At 29.4% G+C, this 22,919-nt stretch overlaps 1 protein-coding gene across 13 annotated transcripts in view; it reads left to right on the top strand.

The window, feature by feature from the left end:
• Positions 1–22,919, top strand: part of Sh (Potassium voltage-gated channel protein Shaker) — a 392,327-nt gene that overhangs the window by 353,019 nt on the left and 16,389 nt on the right. For 6 of the 13 annotated variants that reach the window (XM_036376275.2, XM_070110731.1, XM_036376276.2 and 3 more), the window contains 4 exons: positions 2,119–2,248; positions 8,343–8,533; positions 11,367–11,765; positions 18,634–18,844. In XM_036376275.2, coding sequence (XP_036232168.1) covers positions 2,119–2,248; positions 8,343–8,533; positions 11,367–11,758 — 713 coding nt within the window. In that variant the 3' untranslated portion in view covers positions 11,759–11,765; positions 18,634–18,844. Of the gene's footprint in view, positions 1–2,118; positions 2,249–8,342; positions 8,534–11,366; positions 11,766–13,627; positions 18,845–22,919 lie in introns of those variants that run through there. The other 7 variants (XM_070110730.1, XM_036376273.2, XM_070110728.1 and 4 more) reach the window with 6 other exon arrangements.

The raw sequence follows: 22,919 nt of genomic DNA, 5'->3' as shown, positions 1-22,919 counted from the left end.
AAAAATTCATAAATAAATTTATATAATTCTTTTATTGTTTACACATATTTCATTGAATAAAAGTAACGTTAATGAAGGTTTTTTTTAGTAATTATCTTAAAGTTGATTACTCAAAACCGTCCCTGATGATTATTGACAATATGCTATAATATTAATATTATTATTTGTACAAATATCTGCATATCGTCATGCTACTTTGATGTGAAGGATCTGTACTTTTACTGCAGCTTTTACTATAATTCTGAAATACTTATTTTCTCAAGCTCTTATATCTCTTTGTATTTTTTATTTATTCTTAATTAAATGTTTTGATTTCTAAACTGTGCAAACTAAAAAAATATATATAAATAATTAAAAAAGCTGTAAAAATAATATATATAAGCAAGTATAATTTCTGTGCCTCTGTGTCACCAATTCATTGTGATGCATATGTGTCACACTGTGGCTACCTTCAGTGTCGTTTTTTTGTACGCCAGTTATTCAATATAAATGTGACATTTTCGGTTAACTTTTGTTTGTGCGTAAAAAATTGTAATATATTTAATTTATTCTAACAATTAATGTATGTGTTGAAGAGCTGAATTTAAATATTAATTGTATAAAGTGATGTGTGTGCGTGTGTGTGTTGTGTTTACAAATATTTTATGCCAACAAATTGATTTAGTGCTGAAATGATTTTCTTACCAATTATTATTATTTTATTTATTTATTTTTGTCACTTTCAGTTATAAACAAATATTTTGAGAATTATTAAGCATTTTATTATGTATTTTCAATTATTTAGTATTTTTTTTTTCCAATTGCATGAATATTTTAGCCCAAGCAGAACATAATACATTTTCTATGTATTAAAAAAATACAGATTCTTAAGAAACAAAAATTCTATTTTGCAACGTATCACCATATTTCATATGAGGTAGAAAAACAAAATTTTTTTGAACAATCCTGCCAATGTGTTAGTACGTCTGCTACTCCGGCTTAGCAACATTAATTAATAAAATATTGTAATAAAAAAAAACCTAAATATTAAAAAAAAAAATCAATAACAAATATTTATTTTCATCAGAAACCAAAAAAATATTCTAAATTTCAGTATCTAAAACTTTGTTTTTTCAAAGATACATACATAATATATATCGCGTAAAATTCTCTAAAAATTTTCTTTAATCATAAAAGAATCAAATTCTACATTCGCATGTCCGACATGCACAAGCAAATCATATAATTTCCGTCTGTTAGTTTTGAAACTTATCAGTTATCATCAGTTCTTTGCTTTTCTCTTTTTCCAAACATCTTAAATTTTATTTGACAAAAATAGAAGCATTCCAAAATTAATTTTGAAGTATTAACACACGTTTCTTTCACATCAATTCTGCTTGGGATACGTACTCATAGTACATATTTTACTTTCTTATAATGCAGAGATTAAAACTAAAAAAAAAATGTTTCAAAAATATTGACTATGCTGTTCAAGCTTATAAATTACAACAACGTAAATTTTTAGATAAAACCGCTTCAAACCCATATAAAACTAGTGTTAAAGAGTAAATTTACATTTACTTCAATAAAATTGGTATTTTTAACGCAATAAATAAATAAAAAAAATTACCAAATATTTAGTGTGTTCAATGACAAAGTACCCAACAAGGAAGTAAATATTTAAAATTAAAAATATTTTTTTTTTAAATACTTACATTACTAACAAATTTCTACACCAAATACCATCAGTGCCACTAACAGTACCAACATCACTACTGAGAAATATTAATAATAAATACTGCCAATACAGAACTACTACTACTACTACTACTTACTAATTTAAAATCCTTCATATAAGTCATACATGTTAACAAATTGATGCAAAAATATATGTAAATCGCCCTGACCTGAATCCTTTCTTTCCAAAAAAAATTTATTTCGCAATTAATCTCTCATCAAATTCTCACTTTTTCCTCTTTGTTTAAAAGCTGTTCATTTTCTTTCTATTCACATTTAAATCTTTTCTATATCCTACAAACTCATCCTTAATCCTAATTCCTCAAGAACTAAGACAAAATCACCATTTTCTCTTTCAACAAGAACCATAGCGAAGAAACCAATAGATTTGTTTGATTTTAGGCGTTGTACTCTTCTCATCGGCGGTTTATTTTGCGGAAGCTGGAAGCGAAAATTCCTTCTTCAAGTCCATACCCGATGCATTTTGGTGGGCTGTCGTTACCATGACAACCGTTGGATATGGTGACATGACGTATGCAAAATCTACTAATAATATTTATTTTCACTTACTATTTAACTAGTACTATTTTTTTTTTAACTTTTCGCATAAGTTCATTTACTGCGTATATATACATGACCATATAAGTTTTCGATTTTTAAATTGAAAACATTCAAATTTTATTTAGCTTGCTGAAGAGATGAAACTCAGTGGCTTAGTGAAATAAAAAAAAGTATTAAATTTATATAATATATTTGCAAAAAAAATTAGTTATTAAAATTTTCTAAATTTTTTTAAGTAATTTGTCTAAGTAAAATTTCTAAATTTCTTTAAGTAATTTTGCCGCTACGTTTCATTTCTTCTTGCGCCAATTCACCCATATAAACATATAGTTTTGTATATCTTTTCTTTTGCAAATTCTTGCAAACGTTTGCAAATCGCTTATTGAAATATTTAGCATTACAAAACGCATTAATATCAGTTGAATTTAGTGTTTCACACAAAAGAAAAAGCAAAAAAAAAAATTGTGCCTAAATCACATTACAATTTGAAAACAGTAGATTTGCATTCGAACTCATTTGCATTGCAGTTACAACTTCTCAATAATCATCATTCACACATACATACATACAGTAATTAACATTTGTCTATCAACAACTTGCATACAGTCGCATTTCTATTTTCATACTACATACATACATACTCACGCGTACATATGTACTCACAGCGCGGCTGCATTAACTGAATCGCTGAAAGCACCCATTTTCATATACATGCATACCATACCATACAGCTCCAACAGACACTCATCCAATTGCATCAAAATCGTTTTCTAACTCACAATATTCAATAAGCTTCCACGATTTCATTCAATTACATTTTGCTATACACCCACCCACCCACTTTCGTCTTTCAAGCGTCCTAAATTGTTAACACACACACCCATTTGCTCATATATCTACGCTGAAGCATTTATAAACAACAACAACAAATAAGCAGGCAGGTGTGCACAACAACAACACTGCACTTGTTCATTTAGTTTTCTATTCTTCTGCATCATCACAACGCATTTACCTTGGTTCGTTCGCTATCACACACATACTGCCATAATTCCACTCACCCGTGTATTAAGCTGAGTTCATACTTGGTTTCAAGTATGCATACTTTTTTTTAATTATGCAAAATTAAATACTACAATATATATCCAAAATATAATATTAAAGACATTTTAATGTGAATGCAATTTTATGAAAATATTTCAAAGAAAAAATATTTGTTTAATAATTTTACTACTTACATATAAGTATGTATAATGCAGAGCATTATTACGCAAATGCATATTGCCTTCATAACTTTTTTGAATTTAGCCAAAAGAAAATATATGAAATTCCTATGAAAACCTTAGAGTCTCAACACACTTTTCCACATTTGCTTCGTAAAACTTATATCCCAAATTACTGAAAAAATTAAAAGCAAAGCAAATTTTTTTAAATAAATCCCAGTATCAATATATCTATATAAATTTATTAAATCCTTAATGCTTATAACTATAAATTGCAACATATTCGAACCTCAATCCATCCAAAGATTAGTTTCCACCTTGCCATTTTTAAGGCAACCTAGCATTTAGCTTAATACCATTTCAACTCAATTTGAAATTAGTTTTTGAAATAAACAGATTATATCATACTTTTTTTGTGAGGAAAAGACTCACTCGTGAAATTTATTGGAATAACAATATATACAAAATGACTAGTCTGAGTATTGCCAATGTAGAAAGTAGAATGGAAATTAAAATTTAGGTTATCTTCTATAGGCTTCTAATGTCTCCTAGAGGTGTATACAACTTAACTTTTCTAGTTGGAACACTTTCAAAAGCGTATACCAATTTTTTTGTTTATTATATTATATTAGCTTTTATTGGTATCTTTTTAACTAATGGAAATATAGAACTGTTTCAAATCTTTTAGATCTCTAACCCTTTTAAATTGTTTACAGAAAATATTCAGGATCAATTTAATGCTTGATGCTCAAAATTATTTATATATATAGTAATAGTTTCAAATGAAGTCCGTTTTCAGGTTTCTATATAGATCCGTCCTCCTAATATCCTCTCATTAGTTTTATATTAGAAAAATTTATTACTAGGTAGTCAAAACCAAATAACCTGTTTGCCAACCAACTATGGTTAAAATAATTCTTTAAAACCAATATCCTCCAATTACAAAAAAAATAATAGAAAAACTGATTCGAATTCCGATTATAAGTAATTTAACATAACCTAATTAGTAAATCACTTAAAATTAAAATATTAAACACACACCATGAACAGCCGTTCTAAGCTATCCAAGTGAGATCCCTGATAGGATCGACCTCTTAACCTAACCTAACCTAACCTATATCTAAAATTGATAGAACTTTATTCCTTCCATTACATACGTCTTGGATAATCCATCCAAAGTAGCCTTTAGACGCCGTGACAAATTCATCGATAACGATAATATCGATAGTATTTAGAACCGAAATTCCTATTTTGTACAGCAAATCAATAAAAAAATTCGTTTCACCCGATAAAGCTTAAGGAGTTACATGGGTTTCGCCGAGCAAAAAAGGGTTTTTTCAAAAAAAATTTTTTAATTAAATATTAAATTTTATTCATTATTTTTATTATTCCGAACAAACATATATATTTTACAAATATTTTCTGAAACTTTCAAAGCAGAATATTTAAAACTCTGCCATTACGACGTCATTTCCTGCAGTCCCTCGTAAAAAGAAGAATTTAGGACAATATTCAAAAAAAAAAATCCTTAAAGCCGTGAAGCCCATGTAATAAATTCTCGGCAAGAAGTAAAATTAAGTGTTCACCTACTAGGAGAAGACAAAAAAACTTTTAAAAAAATATTTATGAAACAATCTTAAAGTTCTATAGAGGTAGAATATTAAACCAAAAAAGTCAAAGTTATATACGAATCTTCTACTTTTATCTCAATCCTTACTTGATCTAAATTTAATATACAGTGAATCCAGTAGACCCCCGTATTATCTATAATCATCTGTCATCTATACCTATATCAGTATTAACACAGATGAGTACTACTTTCAGCACTATACTCTTCTTCTTCGGTAGTAAATTTGCAAATACTACAAATCTGAAGCCAGCATCATACTTAAGATACACTCAACATTTTCAACAATTCTGAATTCTTTTTTTTTTTTGTATTTGTTTACTGAAAATCTAAATAAATCAAATTTGTTCTGTGCATGTGGGCATGTTTAACATTGTTTATGCTTTATGCTTTATTATGTTTCAAAAATCTGGCAAAAGTTGTGATGGCTAAAAGTTAAATTGCTCTTTTTCGTTTGCTCAATTGCTGGCAAAACTGCGCAAATTATTTGAATGAGAAAATTTTTGTGATTAATTTATTGAACTAACGGTTATTATTTTTAATACTCATTTATTATAAAATGTTTTGGCATTTTCTTTTAATTTATTTTGCTTTACTTGATTCCATTTTGTTTTTTCATTTATTTTCTATAAATGTTAAATCATCTGTTTGTTTTAAACTATATTTTTATGTATTTGTACATACATACAAATGTATAACAAGTATTTATGCATATAAAAAATAAGAATGTGTTGTACAGGATAATTTATTCATCGTTAAAGAGACAATCAATCACACACAAATCGTATATTCGCTTTTAACATATTTCCCTCTACATTTCTAATCACACATAAACTTTGCACTAACACCATTTTGTTTGTTCGTTAGTATTTCCCACTGTTTACGTTAGGCTTTATATCCGAAATTAAAGTTTTTTCTCCAATAATGGTGACTGTAATCAGATTGTTTAGTTTAAAGAACGCAATAGAACCTATTTTTTTTCACCAAATTCTGTGCATCAAAATCTCTGAAATTTTTTTGTCCTCTCCGAAGGCTTCATCTTATATAATCAAATCAGACCCTGACTGACAGAATAAATATGTTTGCGTATTTAAAAAATCTTTACTATTTTGCTTTAGTACAACCAAGATAGCTAAGGCTAGGCTCGGATGGCCTTTAGTGCGAATACAGTGGCTGAGCCATGACTCAAGTCAGTCACAACATGCTAGAGTGTGATGCGGCATTATCGTGGTAAAAAATCTATCCATTTTCTGCCATCAAATCCATGTAGTATTCCATATTTGCCGTTTGACCCTGTGGAACGTATTTGTGGTGAACTACAACTACACCACGGTAATAAAAAAAAAGATGAGTATTACCTTGATTTTTGATCGACTTTGACGTGGTTTTTCGGTTTCGGCTCATTTTGGGAGCGCCATTCGCTAGATTATTGATTAGTTTCAACGTCATATTCATAAACCCACATATCGTCATCAGTAATGATGCGTTTGGTGAATGTAAGTTCCACAGCTATGTTGTGGAACATGTCTTTTGCGACCACTAATTGACGTAGTTTTGCAAGTTTTATGGTACGAGTCTAGCATTGACATACTGAATATCCGAAACATTAACCAAAATCAGTTGATACATAGATAGATAACGATTATTTGCAAAGATTGTTTCTTAAACCTTTTCGATGCTTTCGTCATTAACAGAGGTGGATGAAAAACTCTCATTAGACAAGTTTTCAATGACTTCACGACCTTCACTGAAGGCTTTGAGTCACTCAAATACTTGTGTTCCTGATAAAGCAAGCTTTTTAAAACACTTCTGCAACGTTTTCAGGAATCCCATAGCCGTGAGTCCATTGAATACACAAAATTTTAAGCAAACTCGTTGTATAATTTTTTTCCATGGTTAAAATCGGCAGAAAAATTTTTTACAAAAAATTGTTATGATTTGGAAAACTTTTAGATATCCACCTCAACAGAGATCCCAGTACCTATTTCTATTGATTCAATTACCAAAACGATCCACAAAGTTTGAAAACAAGGCCCTTTATAAGACTTTCATGCCACCCCAAAACACCTTATGATTTTCCCATAATAAAATGACTACGAAATACTCACCCAACGCTATAGACACCTCATACATAAAAATTTATAGAAATATTCAAGGTTATAAAGCTTGAATGTAATAACAGAAAATAATTTAAATATTATATTAAAAAAATTATATATTTAAAGTAAACATATTGAAAACTTAAAGCACTCTACTCATATATAGAAAAAATAACTTTACAATAAAACATAACCACACATTTTCCATATCAATCTTTTCTATAAACTAGTTGTAACACAACCGATCTCTCACTCTATCTGTCAGCCACTCTCACCCTCTCTTTCTCTCTCACTCCTCCACTACAACTATTACAATAAGTAGTGTCTCGTCACTTACAACGCGTTCCGCTCATAAATCGCCACTGTATATATGCTCTTCACACAATTTTTTTCGATACATTCACATAAAAATATAACTTAATCTATCTAATATTTATAATTTTGACTTTAACAATCGTTGTCAACCACTTTACCTATCCTTCTTCCAAATACAAAAAAAACCGAAAATCTCTCAACGTAGTATATTTCGATATTTGTAACTAAACATGTTTTATTTTTTACTTTATATGTTTAATGTACTTTTATAAATCATATATTATATAAATATATTGTTATCGATATTTTTTATACTTATTTATATATGATAAACAAAACCAAAGCAGTTTAAGAAATTTTACTTTACATTTTTATATATTTGTATTTTCATTTTATTATCGTTCGTTCTCGTTCGTTACACATCGTACTTCATCCCAATGCCAAATCAAAAAACAAAAAATAATAATTAAATCGATTCAAATTAAAAAAACAATTCAAATTAAAAACTTCTCAAATTATCAACCGTAATCGAAAATGTAATCGAAATTGAAAATCGTATCGAATCGACTAAAATCGATATTTATCGCACGTTAATCAATCATATGTGAATGAATGAATGAATGATCACGCAAAACGTATGAAAACGCAAATCAACTTTACTGCGCAAAAAATTTTTATTAAAAATATGGCAAAATACAAAAACATATTTTGCAATTAATCGATAATACTCATCGAAAACGTGGCAAACAAATGTTGAAAAAAAAATAACAATATATATCTATGCAAAATAATACGAAACAACAGACCCGTCGGTGTTTGGGGTAAAATCGTGGGATCACTGTGTGCCATTGCTGGTGTCTTGACAATCGCTCTCCCGGTACCAGTTATCGTCAGTAATTTCAATTACTTCTATCACCGCGAAACGGATCAAGAGGAGATGCAGAGCCAAAACTTTAATCACGTTACTAGTTGTCCATATTTACCAGGTACATTAGGTAAGTACTTTTTGATCAAATGATTATCAAATTTTATCGAACTATCTACATATGTATGAGCATATCAATTTATGTACATATGGTATGTATACGGGAGTTTACACTCATTCAACACACAACTACACAAACCGTTACATTTTTAATAAATTTGATATTTCTTTGGTGGCATATTTTAAATTTCCACATTTTAAATACAAAACCAGTTTCTTGAAAACAAAATTTTATGTAAATAAAGAAAAGAGAGCTCTACATAACCTCAAAATATATTTGACAAGAGTTAACGGCAACTCGGGGTTCGATATATCAACATTTTTCATACTTGAAATAAATAGAAATTTATTGATTGTTTAAAAATCGATATATAGACATAACTCAAAGTATAGTATAAATACAGTATACCATATTTACTTCAATAAATAACCACAAAAAATGAGTTTCAGAAAAATTTCCGAATTTCCTTTATCTTATTTAATTGGTTGGCAATACTGTGATATCAATCTAAAAAGCATGTCTCTATACATGTTTCCTAAAACCAAACAGAAATTAATTTCCTATGGCAAAATTATAATTTGAGACCCTGTATAAAGGAAAATTTTAATAAATGTGATTAAATGACGGAGTTAACCCACAACGCTATAATTTATGGCTGTTTTTCTGAGACGATAAATTAATTCTTGTTGTTCATCTAGGGCTAAAGTCTTCACCAGGTGGCGCTGTTAGCCGATTTTCAATTCTACTTTGAAAAAATTATGTTATTTGAGGGATTCCATTACTCCAAGAGAAGATTTCGATGAAACGGTTCAAAAGTAGAATCACCAATTTATCAAAACCTTGCACAATAATCCCAAAATTTTCTCGAATTTTAAACAACTACTTTAAATGCTTACAAAATAAAAATCAGATGTATAAACTGAAAACTTACAATATTTTGTGGAAAGTGTAAGCATTAAATTTCTTCTGCTTTTACAAAATAAGTGGAATCTAAATAATTGCTCTCTGTATTAATAATAGCAACTTAATATTATTTATAGCGTCTAGTAAAAAAAATCCATTACTATTACACTAAATTGAAGGTTTTACTTAGCATAGCTAAAAACATTCATATTTTGTTCTATAATTTGTTAACAGCTTGTAGGTAATTTTATAGAGCCACTCTCATAGAAACCCTCGTCCCTGCTGGTTTGAAACTGGGGCAGTCGATTTTCATAAGCCTCTCTACAGGCTAATATTTCACCAGCAAAATTATTCGTCATAGACAGGAACAGATAGTAATGACTAAGTGCCGGGTTCGGGCTATAAAGTGAATGCTTAAGAATCGCTATTGATGTGTGCGGTCTAGCTTTGTAATAATGGAATACAATTCCGCTCCTATTGGTGAGTGCTAGCGATTGCTTCCTATAGACGATTCAATTGTTGACAATACAGAACCGAATTACGAGTTTGGTCATATGGGAGAAAATCATAACAGATAATTCCCTACTAAACGCACCAACCACATAGCTAAACCTTCCTGACCATTAAACCTTGCTTGGCCATAGTTTGCGCCAGCTCACCGCGATTTAATCGCTACTATTGACGTTGTTCGTTTTTTGTTGTGATTGTGAGCTTATTTTTGTATCCAGCCTTATGTAAATGGCTCCAAGCGAGTGGAATTGAAACATTGCTTACAAGACGATCAGACTCAACGATTTTCACTATTTTATCAATATTTTCGATAATACTTGTCTTTCTAATGCTATTTAGCCTAACGCGATCGCACTTATGCAACGGGAGATAAAATTACTAAAGCGATCTATTGGAAAAATAATGTATATCCTTTTACTAGGCCTTATAATAATCATACACTTTAGATCCAAAAAATATGAATAATAAAAATTTCTGTCATAAAATTCTTTGTCTAATAACAGTGTTATTAACAACAATGATGTTGAATGCTTAGATAGCAAAAAATACAAAATATTAAATTTGTTACAAATTATCTGCAGATATATAAGAAGAAAGTGCATGATGACTATGAAGCTAAAAGTCTACTTACTAAGCTTCAGTTAAACTCCGCCTAGGTTATTGCAGCGATTCCTGTGTGTGTTTTGGGTTAAAATTTTTGAGATTATAATACAGCCAAAGCTCAGTTCTTTCCTGGTTAGCCAGGCAGAAAAAGATTTTTATAGACCCACTAAATCTATATAAAACCGTACCAAAATGGTCGTAGAAATTAAAAAAACCTGTTATTTACCCCAGCAAAATGACTAAATTTAGCAATCTACAATTTTAAGTTACAGACGTATCTCTTCTGCTACTTCGATTTCGATGTTTACTGAATATTTTGATCTATGCATAGAAGAAACTGTCTAGTATCGTTTCCCATTCAAAAAAAATGAAACATGTTTTATATAACAAGATATTGGGTTCTTATTTTAATATTTTATGTTATGACTTTGAGCCTCTTGAATTTTTTAATAAAAATTTATAAAGTTTTTAAACCAAATCACAAACACACACATACATTCACAAACAATTACATACATATGTGCATACATACACGCGACTCGTTGAGAAAGTTCTCTGAGGTGTTTTTTGCGATGCTTTTGCAAAATTTTCTGGTTAATTTTCAACATATTTCCTTCTTCTCTCTCTTAACAACCAATTGTCACGCCTAACAACCTTTCATCCATCCACCAATCCTTTAACCTTCCCACCAACCCAAACCTTCACCACACACTCTCCTCTCCAAACCGCTACCTAAACATTTCCTTTGCCCCCAATTTATTTTCCCACTCTCCCTACATTACATTTCCTCTCCACTCAAAATCCCCCCTAATCGTACATTCACAAGTAGGTCAACATTTAAAGAAATCATCGTTATCTGAATCCTCATCGGATATGATGGATTTGGATGATGGTGTTGAATCAACGCCAGGATTGAGTGAAATGCATCCTGGTCGTGCGGTGGCTCCATTTTTAGGAGCACAACAACAATTGATGGAAAAGCAGCAGCAACAGCAGCAGCAGCAGCAGTTGCAACAACAGCAAGCGTCCATGCAGCAGGCGTCGCCGCAGCAGTCGCAGCATCAACAGCAGCAGCAAACGCTGCAACTGCAGCAGCAACAACAAAATGGTTATAAGCAATCCGCAACAAGCGTCACTGGTGGCAATAACCTAACGACTACAACAACAACGCTACGGCATAACAATGCCCTAGCCGTTAGTATCGAAACCGACGTTTGACTACTGGGTGAGTGCGATTAACCAACCAAATACATACATACATACCAATGTGCTATGAATTGTGATATTAAGCGATTTTTTTCCCGATTTTTGTTGGTTTGTTGTCAACATGCAACCATTCCACTTGTAATATAACTGTATATTTGTATACTTTCCTACCTGTAACTGCATATTTTATTATCTATCTTCTTGTGTATTACCGTTTCAATTGTTGTTGTAATAACGTAACTAGTTACATATAAACATATGTACAAGTAAACATGCTCGCGCGCATCTAACAAATTACAGTGCCTACCAATAATGTTGCCACTAAAAACTACTAACTTTATTTACAAATAAAAATAATAATAGGGATTTCTTAGTTAAAAATTAGTAGAATTTATTGTTGAAAAAAAGATTACCATTGAGAACGAAAAGCCGATTTATTTAACCTCATAGCTTTTACTTACTTCAAAATTATGTAAATGCGTGCAGTTTGTATATTGTTTTATTCTCATTTTTTCAAAACTAAATTAGACGTAACACCCACATAACTAAATATATAAAGAGAGTAGTAAGCTGACTAAACCAAAAGTCCTTATTGCCGTCTTCGATATGTCACTTTTTTGCTCGCTATTATGTCACTCCGTTCTCCTGTGCAAAAAAGTTGCATGAAAGCAACGAGAAAGTTATCGTACTGAATTCAGGGTCTCCAATGCCTCATTAAGTTGGTTTAACCGTTTACTAAACTATCTCCATTTGATTATGCTACTCTATTGCTTTTATACCAGTTATTGGTTCGTTTCGTCACTATCCACTGACAGCCATCCCGATTATAGAGTGTCAAGGATGCCGTTGTTTAACACAAATATCCAGATATACTCCACATTCGGGTCACTATTTTTGATATCACCACCTTTCTAACCCACTCCTTTGCTAGTGATTCCGCTGGATTGAAAGTCGAGAACCTACTTCCACAGCTTATTTTCCGGGTATCTAGATATAAATAATTTTTTTTTAATATTAATTAATTATTTCAAGGGATTGCTTAGGATCCACACAAAATGTATAGAGTTTACCAATTCCCTAGTAGTTAGCTGAATAAATTTGTGGTAAGCTCAAAACGCAACGTCAAAGTTGTCTTTTAATGAGCGATGTATAGTTTAACTAGTTTCTTTTTTATTTATATGCTCGACTTTAGCTCATATAAAATTAATATGTTTATCTAAGACACTTACCTAAAGTGGTGACATCACTGGGTTTCTCCATTTCTTTTGAAATACTACACAGCACGTGACGACTACTGAAGCTCCATATATTGAAAGAATTAGCGTGGAAACTAACACATACGCTACGAAAGAGTTGAATAATCACGCGTTCTCAAGAATTTTGGTTAGATTTATCAATTTAGCATTATGAAACTCATAGAAACATTAACATAAATATCTGGTAGCACACTCGTTAAATTAACCATTTATTTTACCGATAGTTGGCCTTCAGGGTAAATTCTTTGTACTATACAAATGCGTCAGTATTTCAAAGAAAAATTATATATATTATTTTTATTATGATTTTTCTTGCACTTGCCTCAACATACTTATGTATGGTTTCTTTGCACGCTCTCACTTTTGAAAAGCTTTCTAGAATTTTTTGTATTTTTATGGCTACAAAATTTCACAAATCATAATTTCTCTTCAGTTCGAGCATTAAACGTTTTGAAACTTAAAATTTTATGAATTTTAAATACTTAGTGAAAAAAAATCGAAAATTTTAATTCAATTATGCCAATGATGTGTTTTGTCACACTGCATGCTTCAGCTGCTTTTGAATTAAACGAAACAATTTGTTCTTTTCCAATTTGCCATTTCTCCTCTTTTGCCGCAAACTCAGTAAAAAAGACGATACGTGCTCTAATTTGGCCTTGTGAAATGTTACGTTGGATGCCAGAAACGACTACAAAAGCTGTTTAATTAAATTTAAGTAGACAAATAATTAAATTAATTCAAATTGAAACTAAACAAACAAACAAAAAATTAAGCAAGCAAAACTAATAATTTAAATAACAAAAAATTAACTCACACAAACAAAAACAACAAATATGGAAAGCAAAACAACCAAAGCAAAAGCAAAAAAAAAAAATTTACCAAAACCAAAGCAAAAAAATCCAAAAACAAAAAACTGCAAAAAACATCGAAAATATCAGAAAATTGTAAACAAAAAGATTCACACACACATAACTACACACCTACACAAGCAAACAAGCCGACAAAGTTAAATAGAGACATGCAGAAATCTAAGCAGTTACTAGCGGTTAGTTAAATGCAGCTTCATACAACGTCGTGCAAGTCAGACACCAATTTCAAATGGCGACTAGTGTAAATAATAGATTGTTTAGTAGCGACAACAAAAGCAACTTTCGGCAGTGAAGGGGGCAGTATAACTAAGATTTGTTGCAAATATATGTATGTAGGTATATGCATAAACCCGGAAAAGACTGCCAAAGCAAGCAAACGCATTATGTAAGAAAGTAGCGAAGAGTATGAGAAGAAACACTCTAACAAACACACACACAAAAATATTTTTTTACATTTTTTTTTAAATTGCACTTTGCGGAGACTCTTGAAGTGGTATTGCCTCTGTATCGAAGCAGAAAAATTTATTTCAAAAAAATTGTAGAAATTAATTTTCGAAAAATACTTGGAAACACTTTCCGCAACTAATGTTGTGCCATCAGTAAAACATTAACCCTTAAGTGAGTGCCTAGCTTTATTTAAAGCATTCAAAATGGTTTAAAATTTTTAGCTAATTTCTTCTTTTTTTTAATTTACATGCTCAATTAGTTTTAGCGAAAATTTTTAAATACTAAAGTAACACTTCAACAACTAGTTACTTCTAACTGGTTTTAATATTTTAACCCTTGTGTGCAATTATAAAAATATTTAATTTTTTAATTCACTTAGTCTCAGTGAAGGTACTTGAAACCTAAATTCATTAAATTAATCTTTAAATAACCAGCTAATTTTAATTGCCTTAAGTATTTTAATCCTTGTGAACAGTTTTTTTTATTTTTCTATACAATTGAATTTAGCTTAAATGAAAATAAATTTCTTATAAAAGCTCACGCTCAATTACCTTTAACGTAAACATTTAAAAACCCTTGGAATAATAAAAGATTTATTTTCTTTTATAAAATTTATTTTGTATTTAGACAGCGATATTTTACTAACAGCAATATTTCCGTAATTAATTAACCTTTGTATGACTAAAAAAAATACCCCTAAAAAGGGTTAATATTTGTATATTGTTTCAATGCATTATTTTAGCTCACATTTACAGAAAAATATTTTAAAATTTAAACAATCAGCTGTTTTATTAACATGATATTAAAATTTGAGTACATCATTAACCTTTTTATGTTAAAATAAATTTAATAACTCGTGTGATATATTTATTTTTTTACAAAAAATAATATATTTGATAGATATGTAGCTTATAATTTAAAAAAAAAAGTTATATTTTTAACCTTTGTTTAGTTTAAATTAAATCAAATATTTATAGTAAGTAGCCCGAGGTAAGGAAATTCAAAATCAGAATTTTAAATTTTATCAGAATTTCAAATTTGCCTTAACCCTTAAAAGCTGGGGTTTTGATTTTTTCTAAACGAGAACTTCACTAATAAATTGATATTTTTGAGCTTCAGTATTATGACAAGGAAAATAACTTTTACTAACGTAAAAATTTGTTACGATATAAGCTACCGAGTGGTAATGTAAGGGTTAAGCATTTTTTCTTACACTTGAAAACAAAGTTGTCTCTCAATATTTTTAGAATTCAGTGAATCTTTGGAAAGAAAAGTTTTAAAATAAATGCAAAATAAATAATTGCTTACTTTTGAAAGCTGTCAAGCCTTAGAAAGCTCCTGTGTACATTTACTATAATGTTGTCAACATATTTTTTATAATTTAAAACATTTTTAAATCAAAAAAAAATCACAAAGAGTAAAAGATTGTCTGGTTAGCTTTCAATTACTATAACGAAGCAAATAAAATAGCAATGTTTTCGAAACAAAAAAAAATTAAAAATAAAAAAAGAAAAGAAAAGAAAACAATTGGAATGCTTTTTTTTCTCTAACAAAAACAACACGAAAACAAATTTTCGAAAGAACTTCAACCTTCTCCATGCAAACAAGTACTCGTATGTATAAAAACCAGAAAGTCTTAACAAAGAAAAAAACTTAAAAACAATTACAGCCTCAAATATTTATTTTATTAAAATTTTTGTTTTTGGCCATAATGAAAGCTTTGCTTTCGCCTGCTCAATGAGCTTTAGCGCCTACAAACTACTATTGCAAATATTTTAATAATTTTTTAAATAATAATGTAAATCCCTTAAGAAATAAACTGCCGTTAATAGATAAATTACTAGGGTATCAAAGTAAAATATAGCAAAATACAAAAGCAAGAAAACAAAAAACAAAAACAATTTATATATATGTACATAAAAATGTAAAACAAAGCCAGTAATACATATGCATACTTACTCTTACTTAAAACCGAAAAGCAAATTCTAAACACACACAAACTTTGAACAGTAATAAATAATAATATGTAAAATACTATAAATTATTCAATACACTAACAACAAAGCTATAAAAACAAGCAAGAAAAACAAAACGCTGATTTAGTAAGCAGATTTTAATAAACAGTGAATAATATCGAACAATTGCAAAAGAAGTAAAATATTGTAGGAAAACATCAGGCTTTTAAAAGCAACAACAATCACCCACCCGCTACATACACTGATACCACCCGAAATCCTGAAACAAAACGAAAATACAAATTTAACAGAACTTTCTTTAGAAGAATCAAAATAAACGCTGAAATTTGAAATGCATTTTCACACAGTTATTTTTTACAATTTTAGGTGTGTAAGCAGCGTTGGTGTGTCTGAACTGACTTTAAATTAAATTGCGTTTTAAGTTCAAACCATATACAAAAATTAAAAAATCCGGTCGTTTGCAAGATTTATAGCATCTCGACATGATTCGTCTTTCAATTGAGCTAGAGTAAGTCAAGTTTTCATATTATACTCAAGAGAGCGTAAAGTATCTCCACAAAATCAAAACAAGTAGCGGGATTCGCAAATCACAACAAACGTTGAAATTGTAAGCCTAATCAATTTTCCAAATGCAGCTCTCCTCGTGCAAAAGAAATGAAGTCCTCTCTCCAAGGCATACTTGTAAAACTCTGAGCACAGTGCACTCATTAAGGGATTATATCCACTTGCAAGTCAGTTAAAACACTTTTTCGGGGATTTTTTTTTTATTTAAAAATAAATGCAAAAAATGCAAATTTTCAGAATTTAATATACTTTAATAATGATATAATTTAAAAAAATGTTGGATGGTCCCGTAGCCGATCTCCAGGAGGACCTCCGAAAAACAGTTGCTGGTGGTGAGAAAGCTTTTTCTGTTTAAAATTATCTTAAATCCAAAAACCAAACCAGGTAAAGATCGAAGGACTAGTCAAAATTTGTTTTTGATAAAATGGTGGCTTCACAAAAAAAAGTATTTTTTGGTGAAAAAATTCATACTTCAGCGTAGCTTAAAAAATCTAAATTATTTTCAAAAATCGTATTGCTTTCTTCCAATATCCAAGAACTGTGAAAATTTTAATTCGATCGGTCCAGCCAATTTGGAGAAATTCTCATCATCGACTCGACTGCCGAGGTTGAGTTAAAAAATTCTTACAAATAAGCTCATATCTACGAAACTATTTTCCGCATTAACTTCGCAAAATCCGGGAATATTCTCAAGTATATGTAAATTCGATATACTTGTAGTAATGCACACAAACATTTAATTTTTTGAAATTCACAAGAGGATAAACCCCTAAAGTCAAGACGATCCAATAGCTAGCCGGTCCTAGTAGTGACCTCTGGCAGTAATTAAAATGGGAAAAATTCCCTATATATACATATATATATCACAAGCATAAAACAACATGCAAAAACAACTTGTGCGAGTCTATGTTTTGCTTTAAATAACTGTTTCACGATTTCAGAACATGTTTGGAGTACTAACAGTGTGACAAACGAAAAGAGCTCTGTAAGATCTCGTTTGTTCTTGATCTGCATATACTTATGTAGTTTTATATTAAGACACCTAAAATATAGATTTTACGAAACACTTATTTCAATTAAACTAGTACAAGTATTAGGCGAAGTACGATTTTACAGTGAATCCTACAGGGTCCATAAGTCCACTGCGTTGCTTACATAATAATATCTACTACAATTATTACAGCTACTATTATTTTATTACCTATATTTGTTTCTTTGTTATAAATATAATTTGAAAAATATTATATTTACAACTTGACTCTCTTCAACCCCACGATGCTAAATAAATGATAAAAGTACAAAATGGAAAAAGTGTAAAATTCACGTATCAGTATCCCAATCGAGCAAACATACTAACAAACCAACTGAAAATATGTATAAACAATTACAAAAATATATAAATAGAGTTAAATAACAAAACAAACGAACCGTTAACCGCTCTTATGATCATCTACACACACATCCACACATAAATAAATACATACTTACAAAGTGAAAACTAAGAAAAAGTTAAGGAATTACAACAACTAAAATGCATACCAACTGCGCAACTACAAGGCGGCATATTTAACTGTATATTGTGTGCTTTAGTAATAGCAAATTAATTAATTTTTCGAAAATCTTAAATAATTAGCCAAGAGGATAACACTAATGCCATGTAAGCTTTTTTCAACACGCTACAAAAAAGCTGAAATATTTTTGCTTGCATATTTGCCGCTTACTAAGTTTAATTTATGTACAAACATACATACAAATTTCTTTATTATTTTTTCCAGCCGATTTTTCGTGACAATTTGACTCATCAAATCACCCGCAACAGCAACAACCAAATTATATACAAGCATAAACACACTCAGACACACACACACACACACAAAATGATGACTGAAAATATGCAATTTTTTTAAGTTGCACTATTTGTAAATTAAATATCAAAATGTTATTGTGTACATAGGAGAAAAAATAGCTAAAAGAAAATAAAAATAATTACATTAAAAAAAAACTACCAAAGATATGTATTAAAAAATTAACTAAAATAAGCTTAAATATATGTAAATATTAAATTTATAAAATAAAAAAAAATATATATGAAGACATATTATTGATAATAATAATTACAAAAAAAAAGCAAGAAAATAATAAATTCAACAACTACAATAAAATAATTTAATGCAAGTATGTATGTAAAAGTAAAATGTAAATTCAACAGCTTTGAATACCGTCCACGCACTCATACACATAGTGACACACACACACACCAACAAACAAACCAACTGACTATTTCGCTTAATACTTGAGAAGTGTAAGCCTCTAGCTCCTATAAAAATACAAATAAAGTAGTGAAATTTTGAAAAACTTTTTACTCAAACACGCCGTAGCTTGCACAGCAGTTGCTTTTAATTTTTTTTTTTTTTTCTTGTTTGATCTCTTCGTTTATATATTTTGAAAAGTTCGCACACACAAAAACCGAAATGACGCTTTGTAGTTCGCTCAAGTGGAAAATATCTACGCGTGCTTTATTGAACGAGTAGCGGTTGTTCTGTTGCTGAAGTAGTGTTGATTTCACAAAGCTCACGCGCACATGTGATTTTTTCTTAAATAATTCAAATCGAAACTGGTTTTACTTTATTACTGATCTTTTTTATAGTAAATCTGCTAGAAAATATTGACACCCCTAATATGTAACGCAAATGGTGTATAGTTTCCGATTAATTTTCCCTGACCACTATAAGAGAATTTTGAAGTGTGTATGGTTACTACACCTCAACATGCTAGATAGCGCTGACAACAATCCTGAGTCCTGGAGTAGTACTGCCTGCAGCATTGCTTAAATTTAGTTAAGAATTCATAAAATTTTACATAAATAAAGCAATGTCCTTCGCTAAAAGTTTTTTGTAGAATTTTACTAAATTATTCAATTAAAAATGTTCGTAAATAATTTTGAAATAAAGTATACATATATTTTTTAAAGACATTAAAAATATTTATACTCCAAAAATCGAAATATATTGTAGGCAACCGACCTTGAGTAGTTGCCTGAATTTAACATTTTTGTAAAATATAACACGAAATGATAGCAATACATAAAATACCGAAAATACCGAAAATGGCGACTATGTTTTCAGCCGCACAGTAACAATTTGACATACCTAATGCAAATATCGCTTTACGATTGCTGATCTGATGCTATACTAGCGCTAGTCGCCATATACAATAGGCGTGTGAGTCATCGTAATAAGTAATAACTTTACTCACTATCTGTAATTTCGAAACAGTATTCAGTTGAGAATTGTTAATGATAATTTTAAGTTTTTGTTTGTTTCTTCATCCCTTGAAAGAATTTTTTTGCCTAACGTCAATCGTTCTAAAATCTTATTCATGTTTAACCAAGTTCTTTTCCGCTAATGTATCTTAACCTGCTTTTCAGCCCATACCCGTAACAACCTTATACTGAAGCCTGTATACTTTTTCGTCCACGGTTACAACTGTGGTGTGACATCTCACCTTATTTGAGTTTATTGGAGTAAATACCGAGGTAAAATTTAAAAATATAGATTTTTTCTAATCGGAGTACTGCGTCAAAGCTCGGGGTGTATTTATGGTTAGAAAAGTTCTCACGAAATTCCATATCTCGCGAAAAGCAGCTTCATATTTCAATCGCTTTTAAAATCGGTAAGAGAAACTCAGCTAACAAAGTGGTATGGATATCCTTACTGATTTAACTTCATGTGGTGAGATGTTCAAATAATGCAAAACTCTACTAGGAACATTGTAATTTTTTTTTAAGATATAGATTTGCTAAGATATAGATCGTTAGCAGATCTAATTTTCTATCAATTATTATCTAACTTTTTATAACTCTGAGTTCGTAAATCACATGTCTCAAAATTATGTAAGCTTTTTTGTTATACCAATCTTAATATGATATGGCATATGATACATATGTATGTACTTTCGTCTTTATAGCTCTCTCTGTCAACCCATTACGCTCGTATCTTAAAGCTCACGTTTATTTTTCGCTCAGAATTGTATAAGTTTCTTTAGAGCTTTTAGTAAGAAAATCACATTTTGCGATACCTAATCAAGTTTCATAGTTTATACAATGATTTGCAATTTTAAGCAGATTTGGGACTCTTTTTCTTAGGTGCTACTACTACTACTATTTTTGGCAGTTTTTAAACATCGTTTAAAACAATAATTTTAATTTTGTACTTTAACCTCTATTCAGCCAACTCGCTACTCGTTCAGTAATAGCCCTTACTTAATCTCCAACGACTTGCTGTAAATATTTACAGCTGTTATTATGATAAAACAATATTTAAAATTACAAATTAATAAAAATAATAACTATCAACGCTTAACAAAAACAAACACAAACACTTTGTACAAATGTAATAAAACAGTTTTATTAGAGATAGTAAGAAATACTCTGAGCAGGATATGTAAGGCTCTCAAAACAGTTTGAAAAGCAAACACGTGACAGTTAGTTTACAAACAGTGAATATTAGGCATACAGACAGCTTTTAGTGCGTAATTCGATTATATTTCCACTAAATACGTGGGCTGCTGCTAAAATTCTGCATATCACAAAATTAGTTCAAACGCATACTGAAGTTTAAGCTGAAATGAGAAAATTGAGGTTAGGCACCGAATTTTGTGAATAAAAATACTTGAAAAAATTTTGATCAGCTAAAACTGTTCAAACTAGTCATTTACTAAAATTGACTTCCTTGTTCTCCTTTATCTTCCTCAATCCGCAGCAAATGCGTCGCCCCTCTACTTCCTCCCCTCACCCTAACTGCATTCATTTGTTGTTCGATAGTATGTCTCTTGAGCGAGTTATGCAACAAACAAAGCTTAACTAAATGTTTAAATTTGGAATAAATGTGTTCAAAAATATAATTATAAACATATAACAAAACTAATTAAATGAGTAATTAGCGAAATATTAAAATTAAAAGTAATAATTTAAAGTAAAACAAAATAAGTTGCGATGTGAAGTTGAAAATTTTTCTTATGTGTACCAAAAACAAAACAAAAACCCAAAAAAAAACTAAAAAACAACAACAAATAATTAAAAAAGTAATGGAAAATGTAATGAAATTTAATTGTGTGAACGTGTAAAAATTGTTAGATATGTATTGTAAATAGTTAAGAGGTAAACAAAAACAAATGTGAGTAAGAAATTAAATTAAATTAATTTACGCCATACAAATGTAATATATTGAATGCAAATAAGAAAGAATGAAGAATAAAAATTTATTTATGAAATGAAACAAACAAAACAAAAACATGTGAATTTCATTTAAAATTTAATATTGATAATAAAAAAAATTAGCAAAAACGTAAAAAATTGTAAAAAGTTAATTAAACTTAGTCTAGTTTAGTTCTTAGTGTAAACGTACGTAATTAATTTAAGTTGTACTAGGTTCTTGGAATTGTGTAAATTTTTGTACATTTAATTAATAAATTAATTGAGCTAGCTAGTGGCTTAGTGCAAAGTTAGTGTAAAAAATTTGAAGAATTTCAATTGAATTTTAAATAAAAATAATAATTGCTGAAATATTATTTATTGCATTATTTATTAATTACAATAAATAGCATATTATTTGTTGGTTTTTGTTTTTTCATCATCTTTTATACGTATGTATGTATTTCCAGCTGTTGATTATTATTTAATTTTTTTTACCAACGAAAAAAAAGGTTGAAAAATAGCATAGAGCAATAATGTTTAAATAAATTGTGAACTATCACATACACATACATACTTTGAGTTTTTATTCCATTTTTCAAAGCTTAAGAGTGTTATTTAAGTAGTGATTTTTTGTTAATTTTTACAAATAATTGTATGTAATATTTTTAGTAATTTATTTATATTTTTAATGTCATTTTTTTTTTAATTTTTCTACTTTTTTTATTTATCTTATAATTTTTTTACATTTATTAAGCGGTTATTTGTTGTAAAATATATTGTGCATTTATTTTTATTTAATTTTTTTTTTTTTTTTTAAATAATTTATAAAGAGTAAAATAAAATAGGAACTATTATTATACTCTTTAT

Source organism: Bactrocera oleae, chromosome 5 (assembly GCF_042242935.1).
Source record: "Bactrocera oleae isolate idBacOlea1 chromosome 5, idBacOlea1, whole genome shotgun sequence".
Lineage (NCBI taxonomy): Eukaryota > Metazoa > Arthropoda > Insecta > Diptera > Tephritidae > Bactrocera > Bactrocera oleae.
The sequence above is the reverse complement of the archived record's forward strand: the minus strand, read 5'-3'. Positions and strand labels throughout refer to the sequence as shown.